The 11,550-nt window shown below is 52.0% G+C and overlaps 1 protein-coding gene across 2 annotated transcripts; it reads left to right on the forward strand.

Moving 5' to 3' along the window:
- The first annotated feature begins 257 nt into the window (after nucleotides 1-257).
- LOC116947715 (uncharacterized) lies at nucleotides 258-9,182 on the forward strand. Of its 2 annotated transcripts, none has more exons than XM_032963745.2 (4): nucleotides 258-710; nucleotides 2,691-2,828; nucleotides 4,808-4,915; nucleotides 5,530-9,182. In XM_032963745.2, the coding sequence occupies exons 1-4, from the start codon at nucleotides 585-587 to the stop codon at nucleotides 6,268-6,270; spliced, it is 1,113 nt and encodes a 370-aa protein (XP_032819636.1). In that variant the 5' UTR covers nucleotides 258-584; the 3' UTR covers nucleotides 6,271-9,182. The 2 variants fall into 2 exon arrangements, with proteins under 2 accessions (XP_032819636.1, XP_032819637.1); XM_032963746.2 differs by having other exon boundaries at nucleotides 2,699-2,828.
- Nucleotides 9,183-11,550: the final 2,368 nt, after the last annotated feature.

Consider the following 11,550-nt stretch of genomic DNA (forward strand, 5'->3'; position numbering starts at 1 on the left):
CCGTGGGGGGGGGGGGGGGGGGTAACGCCAATCGCGGCATACTTACGTTAAAGTTCGAAACACGAAAGCGAGTGGACAGGGTCGGCGCGAGCTTCGCATTTTCTCACTTTCGCTTCAACACCCCCGCTGCTGTTGGTACAGCCCGGAGTCGTCTCACGTCATCGCACGCCAACCCTCTTTGACCCCGCCCAGCGCCGCCCCCGCCCAGCGCCGCCCCCCCCTCCACACCACCCAGAGCCTCCTATATAAGAGACGCGCGGTCGCTTCCAATTCACTCGGTGCTGGAGAGAAGCTCTCTGGGCTTCGTTTTTTGTCGTGAGCGTGCGCTGTTGTTAACAGACGGAGGGGGTTGGGGGCGGGGAGAGCTCATTCGTAAGGCTTAGAGGGACACGTCTTACTCGCAAGTGTCCCAACCACACTGTCCCCCGCGGCAATTGATAAGAACCCCCCCCCCCGAGCCAGAAGGCATCAACAGGCAGTGGGGGGTTAATAGCAGCAGCAGAAGTACCAAGCCAGCAACACGCACGGCACCTTTTTCCGGGCAAGCGTGAGACGGCAAACTTTGTTTCGAGTTGCGCCGGGGAATGTACCAGGAGCCGAGCGAAGTTTCTGGACCCACTTCAAGCAGCAGAGACTCGAGGCAGCAGGGCACGGATCGATACCCTTCGGCCGTCGGAATGGGTGGTCCCAATGTTGTCATCACGAGCCGGGTAAGACGTCTTTGAGATCTCGTTCAAGTTGTCTTCTTTCTTATTCTCCTGTCCGCAGGTTGTCGGTGTTTCTGTTTTCAACCTTGTTACGACAAGCACGTCTTGTCTGTATGCTACAAAGAGGGAGGGTCGTTACCCGAAACGTCGCCCGTTCTATACTGTTTTAATATGTCGGGCAGTGTTATTGAATAGTGTTTGGGGTTTTTTGTTGTTGGTGGTGGTGGTTTTTAGGTGCCACTGCCAAAGCAGTATCGCAACAAAACGGTGTTCAGTTTGTGATGGGAGAAATAGTCGTAGCAACGCAGCGGATTGAGGTGGCCTTCATCCAGCAGTGGATTGACCATGGCTGATGATGATGATGATATTAGTGGTGCTGAATGGGAGTGGATGTGTAACGCTTACCGTGACTGACTGAAATCGTTAAAAAACCCCATCAACGTAGAACTCGCTACCTTGAAAATAGATGTGCATCGTAGGCTAACGTTTCGGGCGATGGGACCTTATTCAGCGCTAGGAGAAGGGGCCGCATTGGCATGACTCATTGTGTCACTCGCAACGCTCTTAAATACACTCGTCACGTCAGCAGTTGCCGGAGGGCTCTCTTAATCGCAGCTTCAAAAAACTTTGTTTGTAACCTAAGGTGTCGTCTAACTCGTGGCAAAGCACACACGCGCACGTTATATAACGTGAGATGGGTGGGATGATCGCTTGGCAGAGTCGACTACCAGTAAACGTTTCAATAACTCCCCAACTACTTGACGAGAGAGGCTTTTCCTCCTTATGTCGGTTGTCACTTTAAAACTAAAAAAACACACACACAAGCGGTGTCGCTTTAGCGGCCTGCGGACACGTCGCGGAGTGATGATGATGATGTGTTTTCTTCGTAGCTTTGTTTACACACGGTATCTCTCTCTCTCTGCTGGCCCGGTGCCGCTCAAGCTTCGCGCATAGTTGGAACATGCTCGAAGACGCGGCCGCCTCTGTACTGTTGCGCTATTTCACTCGTGAGAAAACCCCTACGGCACCCAAGTTGAATCGTTCTCCCACGGCAGACGAGCTCTCGCCGGTATTTAAACACACCGCGCTCACCGTTTCACAACGGTACTGGCAGCCACCACCGCCGCCGCCGCCAAGAGTAATCACGTCTTAGCCTGCCCGAGCGCAGTGACAATTTGATCGGCAGACAAAGAATCCCTGTATAGCCTTAACAGACTGTAGGGGCAAGTGCTGTTATCGAGCACCCTATGAAGGCCGGAACGGTACACGAGGGGGTGGGTGGCCTGCACCACGCCCGACCGCCTTTGTCTCCCCAGTGGCGAATGTTTACACACCGCACTAGGTACTCATTTCAGGCTGAGTTGACCTAGGGGAGGCCCAGGACCGGTTCAGATAATCGTCACTGGCGTTGGCCGTGAGCGGGAATCGAACCCGGGTCGCCAGGTTCATAGCGCAGTGCGCTAACCGCTACACCACCGCTCCCCACTCTATAGAAGAAACTCACTCGCTCATCGACAATTTAAGGATTCGCCCACAGTGCGACGACCAATGTTACCGGTCCTGTCATTTACGTTTTGAGTGTCTACGTGAGTTTATTGATGGGAGCCTCTCTGCACGTCTGTGGGTCTCTGTGTGTCGATGGGTCTAGATGTAAATCAATGAGCATCTATGTGATTTTATGGGTGTGTGCGCGTCCATGGGTCTATCTGTGTGTCGATCTGTCTCTATTGTACTTCGATGGGTCCGTGTGTACGTCGATGAGCGTATACGTGAGTTTATGGACGTCTGCACGTCGATGGGTATGTGTGTGTGTGTGTCATTGGGTCTCTATGCGTGTCGATGGATCTCTGTGTAACGACGGGTGTCTATGTAACGATGGGTATTTGTCCATGTGTTAACTCGCCCTCCCGTACAAGAGAGAGAATATCCCTGCAATAACGGTTACCCCCCCTCCTCCTCTCTTTCTGTCTGCTTTTCTCTTAGGGTTTCAGTAGCAGCAGTGGCGGCGGCAGTGGTGACGCTGGCGCTTCCGGCTGGGCGCCTAGTAGCGGGGGTCGAAGGGGTGCACCCCCTTACAGCCGGGCCGGGAGGCGTGGGGGGCGACCATCCAGGGATGAGATGGTAAGAGCGACTGACGCACGTGCTGCACGCGTACAACTTGAAATGTTCACGACCGGGTCGGTCGTTCATTTCTTTAATTCAATGTGGGTTTTTTGTTGTTGTTGTAAAAACTCGCCCCCACCAAAGAGGACGTTGCAATACTTTACGCTGTAAATACAACGACGGTAGTCCTACCTATGAAATAAAGACGCATACAAAAATAGCAAAGTGAGAGGACGTATTCAAGGAAAAGCTAAAAGGAAAAAATGAGTCTTGCAGAGTTTCCTGAACTGTTCAGTGCAATGCCTCGACTGATCGATTTCGCGTCGATTGTACGATTCCTTTATACCGGTTTCTTCAATTGGTGTGTGTCGTAACCCCGGCGGTGCAGCCTCTGGAGGCCGCTAAATTCACGAAAGGCGTTTTTAATTGGAATCGCGATGTCCGGCACGCTCTCTTTGACTCTTGGCGTTAGCCGCGGCCAGGGAGTCTTCGTAGTGGGGTGCGCGAACCGCTAAACAAACTGCTGGGGCAAGTGCTGTTAGTGAATAAGACCTATGAACTCCAGCACGGTACACAGAGGCGAGGGTGGTTTGCTTATCACCACGCCTTTGTCTCCCCAGTGCTCATATTTAGACACTGCTCATTTTAGGCTGAGTCGACCTAGGGGGTGGACCAACACCGGTTCAGATATTCAACACCGCACACGAAATGCGACATGGGCATTAAAGTACAGAGGAGGGGCACCTTTTATCGCTGTAACCGCATCCTGGGCATGCGACGCACGCTTGTGTACAAAACGTAACCCAGCCAGCCGTGACCGAGCCCCCGTTTATTAGATCCGCAGATCAAACTGGATCGCCTGCTTACCCCGACTTATTGTTTGACATCACAAACAAACACCGTGCCGTATACGACGCGGCGGTCGTGAGTGGTCGTGAATATAGAAGCGCCGCCGCTGTGTAACCGGTTAGTTGCGCAGCAAGCGGAGACATCGCTGGCAGCCCTGCGATCGACAGGAACTGTCGTGTGTATATGGTGCCACTTACACACGCATTCGTACCCACGCCTCCGATTAGCACGGCCGGCTACGTACAGTACGAAAGAAGTTCAACGTTGCTTACGTGCATTGTACGGCGACGTGGCCCATCGGTAGCGTGTCCGCCCGCTTGTTGCAGAGGTTCGCGGTTCGAATCCAGCCCTGGTTAATACTGCGGTTGCACATCAACCACAGAATACCGTCGCGTGCCGGCACGTTTCCACCACCGCGTCGGTTTTCGCCGCTGTGCCGTACGGCTCTCCGTCACGCATGTCCGGGATTTCTGGCAATGTCGGACGTTTTGTCTGACATTTCGCTCTCCACATGCTGGCGAGATTCTCCAGGGTTTGAATTCTGGCAGATACGTGGAACGGAATGTTGGACGATACGCGGCACAGTCGGAAAACACGTCATAAAACACGTCAGAGTGTGGTGCAGCGTGTTACAATAGCGATGCTGATCGCTGTGGATTTAATTGTCCACCTATTGTGGACTAAGAAGGGCCGATGGGGAAACAGGTCTGGGACCTGACATAGGACGAACTGGTTCAGCCATCAACGGCTGGGTTTCGGACCAAAGGCTTTTTCGGTCGCTCTTTATATTTTTGTCTTGGCAGTAAATAAATACATTGATGGAAGTGTCCACGGTCTGACAGTCATCACAGCACCTGTGTCAAGCCAAACACATTTATGTCACTGTCTTGACAAATAGATACAATTTATCCGTGGCTATTGTTGTTGCAAATCAGCCAGTTGTGGCCGAGCTCTGATTCGGCCACTTCTCCGGCCAAAACTTGTTAAGCCGCTCAACCATTCGGCATTTGCCGACCGCCAACCGCCGAGCGGGACGTCGAGGCTGCGATCCGGCTCGTTGAAATCACCCTCGGTCAACGTGGCCCCAGCTTAAATCGTTCGCTAACCCCCGCCGCGTTGTCCATCTCTCTCTCTCCCTTCTCATGCAGCTCAACCCGGAGGAGGAGGAGAGGAGGATTCTCCGTCGGGAACGCAACAGGCAGGCCGCTGCCAAGTGTCGGAACCGGCGACGGGAACTCACAGACCAGCTGGAGGAGGTGAGGAGGAATTCTCTGCTGCTCGTAACGTAGGCTGCGGCTGCGGCCTTTGTTGTTGAAGGCCTGGGGCCTCTCTCTGTCTCCCTCGTGCTCATTTAAGGCCGAGTCAACCTAGGTGAGGCACAGGTCAGATTCGTGTCCCAATCGAATCCGACGTTAGTATCGTAGAGCAGTGTGCGGAGCGAGGAGTTTATGAAAGAGTAGTCTTTATTTGCGTCACACGTTACAGAATCAGAATATTTATACTGGAAGAATCCGATGAGGTATAAAGCTCTTTTGAACAGATCTCCAGTTGGGGCGGGTCAGAACGTTATGACAACAAATATTACAAAAAACACCATAGGGGTGCCAAGCATAGGTACGGTAAACAAATCACCGAAAAAATGTATGCACAAATAAAACGAAACTCGTTTTTTTTATCTTGCCATGTGAAGCCCATTGCTCTATCAATTCTTGAGAAGCCACCTGGCCACATATGATAGCTCAACGAATTGGCTCATCATAATGAAAATGCACAGTGGCCGAATACTCGAATTAATGTAAGTGCTGGTGCAGGAAAGATATTGCAAAACCCTAACCCGGACTCGCCCCCCCCACCTCCGTCGTCCCCACAGGAGACGGCCGAACTCCTTCAGCAGCAGGAGCTGATCAAGTCGGAGGTGGACAACTTGCGCAGGGTGAAGGACCAGCTGGAGCTCGTCCTCGCGACACACGAGCACTCGTGCATGCTCGTGCCGTCACGGGACGACCAGAACGTTCCGTCATCATCCCCCTCCTACCTGGCCGCGACCGCCTCCTCATCCTCCTCCTTGTCATTGTCCTCGTCATCGGCATCTTCTGCGGCGGCGGCGGCGGCGGCGGCGATGGCAGTGGCACCTTTGGCCACCGTCCCCCAAGTCCCATCGATGGCGTCATCGACATCGTCATCGTCGCTGCGGCTGCCGCCACTGCCCATCCCCTACTCCTTCGATGGGGCGCTCGCGACGCGGGCTGGTGGTGCGGCCACCACGCAACGCCAGCGGCAGCCGCAACTGCGACTGCCCACGTCATACATGGACGCGACGGCCAGCGAGTTCGCAGCCTTCCCCGACCTGCTCGAGTGCCTCAACACGCCGGTGGTGACCACCACGCCGGGCGGGGGCACCCCCTCGCTCATGTTCACCTACCCCAGCGTGGCCGGGCCCGAGATGCAGACGGCCGCCACCACGGCCGCCTCCACCGCCTCCGCCGCCACCACCACCGGCACGTCGTGCTCGACCGCCTCCACCAGCTGCGGCTGGGCCCAGCGGCTGAGCAGCAGCAGCAGCAGCACCGACCTGGACGTGCTGCTGTCTCCCACGCTGCTGTCCCTCTGAGAAGAAGAGCGACGCGTGTGCGTGCACGTCTGTGTTTGTTTGTGTGTGTGTGTGCTTGCTGTCCACGTTGTGGGGAGCGGTAGTGTAGCGGTTGGCGCGCTGCGCTACGTACCCGGCGACCCGAGTTCGATTCCCACTCGCGGATAATCGACACCAGTGACGATTATCTGAACTAGTCCTGGGCCTCCTCCCCAAGGTCGACTCGGCCTCAAATGAGTACCTGGTGCGGTGTGTAAACATCGCCACTGGGGTGACAAAGGCGGTCGGGCGTGGTGTTGGTCACCCACCCCCTCGTGTATCGTGCCGGCCTTCATAGGTGCTCGCGAACAGCACTTGCCCCAACAGTGTATTAAGGCTATACGGGGCATTGTTGTCCTTGTTTGACCACGTGTATCTGCCCCGTGAGTTGCCAGCAGGGCGTTCGATACTTCACGTGGCCCTAAAGTGCACATTGCCTGGCACAAGCGCCGTGGTGATGTCACCAGCACTTAGTGGCGAACGGCGGTTGTTGTTGTCCACGTGGGCCATCTTAATTTGTGTACGATAACATCGACGAGGCGTACGGCCTTTGCAAGGCGTGCTCTTGGAAAGCGTAAAAAAAAAAATCTTGATCGTCGTTCTCGCCATCGTAGTTTCCGCCGTTCTGATGGAATTGTTGTTGGCGTTTCGCTCACCGGACTGCGGGGGAGCTTTAGTAGCAATGTGTGCGCAGGGCGTAAACGTGACGGAGATGTAGCAGTGGAGACGACGGCAGCTTTCCGTTCGAGCTGCTTGCTCGGCTTTCACAAAAAATTTTATTTAGTTGTACAAGTTGGAGCGTCGTGACGATGTGAATTTCCCAAAACTCTATTATTTCTTTCTTACTTTGGGCACTTAGATAAGAGGACGCTCCTGATATTTCCGCCAGCGTTCGAGGTTGTTTGTTGGCGTAGTGTAGCTCTTCAGATCCCCTGCACCGTCCTTCTCCGGCTCGTGGGGGTCCCAGCGCAGTTGCACCGCCTGCACACTCTGTTGGGCTACGCCGCCCTTGGCGATGACGCCGACGGAGAGACGCTTGCTTGAAGGAGGGTGTGTTGTTCGTGATGGTGTTGCATTTTATTTATTTCGTCACGTGTGTCGTTGCTGCGCTGTGTGCTGCCAGGTGCTGCTAGTGACGGTGCCCGTCGGTTTGTGTTCGAGCCTCGTGAGTTAATCGTTTGTGCTGAGCGCACCTGTATTATCTCGGACTTGCAATTACCTGCGTAATTCTGGAGAGCTACCACCCGTAATATTTGAGTAACGGCAGCGCAATGCCTGCAGATATTTTACAGAGATATGTATTCCCCCCCCCCCCCAGAAAAAAAAAAAACTCTAAACCAAAGACTTATTGCAGCTTGTTAGTATATATATGAAATATATATGTGCACGTGAACTTTATAAAAGAAAATAATATATTAGACTTAAGAGAGGATATAAATTATATTTGAAAGGAAAAGATTTTACGTATACTATTTTATTATGCTACTGGTTAGCACTTAGTGTTGAACACTATTTGCCGCATGCTGTGATTACTGAAACCCGTGGAAAGAAAGGCCCTCTTGTCACGGGTTTGTCTTTAAGAGGGGACTGTCGGGACTGGCTGGAACCATTCGCGTTAAATGGCACACGGCAATTGCCCCCAAAAGTCATCAGTTGGCGGAAGATGCGGGGGAGGGGGGTGGATGCAATAGGGTGAACCAAACTCTTAAAAAAGGGGGGGGGGGCGCTTGGTTAGAGGCTGGGATGGGGACATAATTTGGAGATTGATTTTTGCCGGAAACTTTGACCCAGATAATGCATCCAGACCCGCAACACCATGTCCAGTATGAACCCCTCGCTGTGGCTACGAGCTACGTGCCACCAACTCTCAAATATGTTACCAGCGACTTGGAAAATATTTGGTGAGAAATGTAAGGCCTGGTCAGAGATTCGTAAGTGTTTGGTTCACTGGTGTGGTTAGTGGAGGAGTTTTCGTCTGGTTGGCGAGTTTGGTGGCAGTAGGTAGCCAGGGATCGAGCAAAGTATTTTGTTACTTGTGTTCTCCGCTTTAAGTATTTTATAGTTTTGCATCGAACTTGGACCCATTTCTGGCAGAGGGCCCTTGCTTTTTAAACATTAGGCACGTACCTGTCAACCCCTTATCAGTGCCTACCTTGTTACAGACCAATTCAGACCTTATTGGTTACCCCGTACCCTAATAAATTTCAACGTTCATCCTACAAAGTGCCATCACGAGGGAGAAACAAATGGACTACATTTTTTGCCCGTATTTAAACGGCTGTACGCTGTACGGACCTGATCTCAATTTCCCTTTACAAGAATGCAGGTAGACCGTATGGGTTGACAGGTATGAGTTCACCAGCACTTGGCTTAATTTGCTTTTATTAGAACAATGCTGCTGAAAAGACGCACTCCCAACAGGGCTGTATGGCCAATGGGATGTTTAACAAAATATTTATTTCGTGCGGAGAGAATATATGGCGAGGAGAGATTAAACGTCTGCCCAGTTATTTCACAGCCTAATGTCCTGGCCATTTCCAGCACCCACCTGCCCCGACGATGACCATTGGTCCCATGTATTCAGGCGAATTGCTGTGTGATCGCGGGAGTTTCCTGTGCGCGCCAACTGCCCTTAGGATAAGTGACACCGACTGTAAGCTGTTGAGCAATGTAGCAGATGAGTCATTGTTGGTCCGCGTGTAGTTTACAATTAGCTCCGAGGCCAGTTGACACGGTATTGTGATCTATTTAATATATATTTTTTGGTGAGCATATGCTTTCGTAAGAGTGAAGACATATATTTGAAGAAGAGCATTATTTTTTTACCACGTTATACGAATATATAGTATTGTCTTCGTCTGATGAAATAAACAATATTATTTGTAAAAACTTTACCGGATGCCCCCTGCTGTTTTTTTACCGTCATTGCCATAATGCTCGTCATTCCTGCAGGGTTTTTCATGCTGTGACATTCCACCAGCACCACAGGAACGTGAAGGCAGGATGTGATGATGATGGTGAGTATGATGATCATCTGCATCATTAAACACCTTTTGAAAGCTGCATCCCTGTGCCGGAGGAAGTGCTGATGATGGAGCCAGTGGGAGGCATGGTCCAGTTACTAAAGCCTAACTTTTATTTGACCAAGTAACGCCAACTGAGCTATTCGCATCTCTTTCAGAAACGACCTGGCCACAAATGATAGCTCGGCGAAGTGGCTAGTAATTTGGAAATTTACAGCCGCCAAATACTCTAAACGCATGTTTCTGAATGTGTAGGGGAAAACCGGAGGTCCCGGGGAAATGTTCACGTGACCACAGCGAGAGGGCCATGCAATCTCTAAATATACAGCAGGCGTCAGGCTCTGGATGGAACCCCCACGACTTTCTGTATCCCAGGCGAGGGAGTTAACATCTCGCCACCGTGGCGACTCGGGTGAACACTTCATCACATTCCAGCACGGGTCATCGCCTGACAATGGGAAACCTCGGGGTGGACTTTGTAGCCTCGTGAACATAGGGTGGAGCGGTGGCGCAGTGGTTAACGCACTGCATCCCGTGAATGCAGCGACCTGAGTTCAATTCCCAATCACGACGAACGCCGGTATCGAGTCGTATCTGAACCGTTCCTGGAAGTACCCCCCCCCCCCCTTCAGTAACCAGCAATAAGCCAGGGTGGTGAAGTATGGTAAAAGCAACCTTCGTGACCAAACGGCATGAGGAGGTCTTCGTTCAGCCGCGGATTCATCAAGGGACCGTACGGCAGTGGGTCAAAGGGCTTGCTTGGTTCGCGCTGGGGGGAAAAAAAACTTTAAATCAAAACATGACTCGCCCAAAGGCAAGCTGCATTGCGCAATCCCAGGGAGAGGCTGCGTCGTCGTCGGCGACACGTGGCTTTTGCGACTTGGTGACCACGTGAAATAAACAAATAAATGAACAAACAAACGTATGCAGTTAATTTACAATACCGTACAGGAAAGCATCGATGAATCAGTCTCAATTATATTGTTTCCAAGAGCGTCCAGCATTGCGATGTTTGGACAGTTTCTTCCTTATAAAACAAGATTGTTTATTTACCCGCAGCGAAGGTTTAAAGAACGGGCCAAGTTTCCTGAATCTCTCCGCGTCTGTCCACCCGGCAGTTATAAATGGGCACAACCACGGCGACTCGATCGGCAGAACGCGTATGGTGGTGGTGGTGGGGTAAAGTGTGGGTACCCCAAACGCGGGCCAAAAATACTCCCCAGAGCTCCGTCTCTAGTCATACAATAACCGTGGTTCGCCACGAAGTGGCGGTGACATCCCCACGACGCTTGTGCAAAGCTAGGTGCACGCTTTTACGGTGTAAGCCCTTCCACCAGCAGTGCCGTCAGCAGGTGATTGCACTGCTGCGCTTTAAAAGCTGCACCTTACATCAGTGGCGTGGGAAGCTTCACCGAGTCTCAAGATCCACGTTTTTCAGGAGGGACCTGCAACATTCAGATATTTCGCCAATTCCTCGCATTTTGGAGGAAACGCGACTTATCGTTATCGTCAGCCATGATCAATCTACTGCTGGACTAATGCCTCTCCACGCCGCCTCAATCTCCCGCAATCATGCGATGTTCATGATTGAAAAGCTAAGGAGTCGATTTCATCGCTCCATCTCCAAACTGAAAATAATCTTTGGACGGCATTCCATCTCCTTGGCTGGCATTCCGCCGGTATTCTTGAATGTCGGCCATCACCCGTTCCAGTCAGGTGTCCTGACCCAAGCACACTTACTTAATTTCAATGATGTCATGAACCAGCGTATCACGTTCTCTATAATCCGCGTGTTAAGACTGGAATCCCAACAGACGATCTGTACTCTTGGTATTTTGTGACTGACTCCCTATACTTTGCACTCCTATCGGCTTTTGTATTGTCTGGTGTTGTAACTTTCTGACCCGTCCCTGCTGGATATCTGTTAAAAAGAGCTTCATAGCTCATCGGATTCCTCCAGGATAAATATTCTGATTTAGATACACCCCATCGCGGGACATGGGGAGCGGGGTGATGTGAATAACACGCAAAAGCTTCGAAACAGGGACCACCACACTGGGCTCAAGAACCTACTTGCTGTACCACCACAGCTGTCAGCATGAGGCGGGTTTGGGAGTCTAATGCTCATTGCATGATCCACCAACCACGCCTTCGAGAGAGATGGCTGCGTGATGAATCACGGGCATGCGCTGCTACCACGCCCGGATATTGAGATTCCAGATTTCTGCCGCTTACATCA

The sequence above is a fragment of the Petromyzon marinus genome, chromosome 31, assembly GCF_048934315.1.
Source record: "Petromyzon marinus isolate PM22_M1 ecotype Great Lakes invasive population chromosome 31, UKy_Petmar_22M1.pri1.0, whole genome shotgun sequence".
Lineage (NCBI taxonomy): Eukaryota > Metazoa > Chordata > Hyperoartia > Petromyzontiformes > Petromyzontidae > Petromyzon > Petromyzon marinus.

Bases quoted from the DNA above. Each gene is read 5' to 3' on its own strand.
- LOC116947715 (XM_032963745.2), top strand. From the start codon at position 585: ATGTACCAGGAGCCGAGCGAAGTTTCTGGACCCACTTCAAGCAGCAGA. The intron at 711-2,690 runs GTAAGACGTCTT...CTTTTCTCTTAG, and splicing joins ATGTTGTCATCACGAGCCGG to GGTTTCAGTAGCAGCAGTGG. The intron at 2,829-4,807 runs GTAAGAGCGACT...CTTCTCATGCAG, and splicing joins GACCATCCAGGGATGAGATG to CTCAACCCGGAGGAGGAGGA.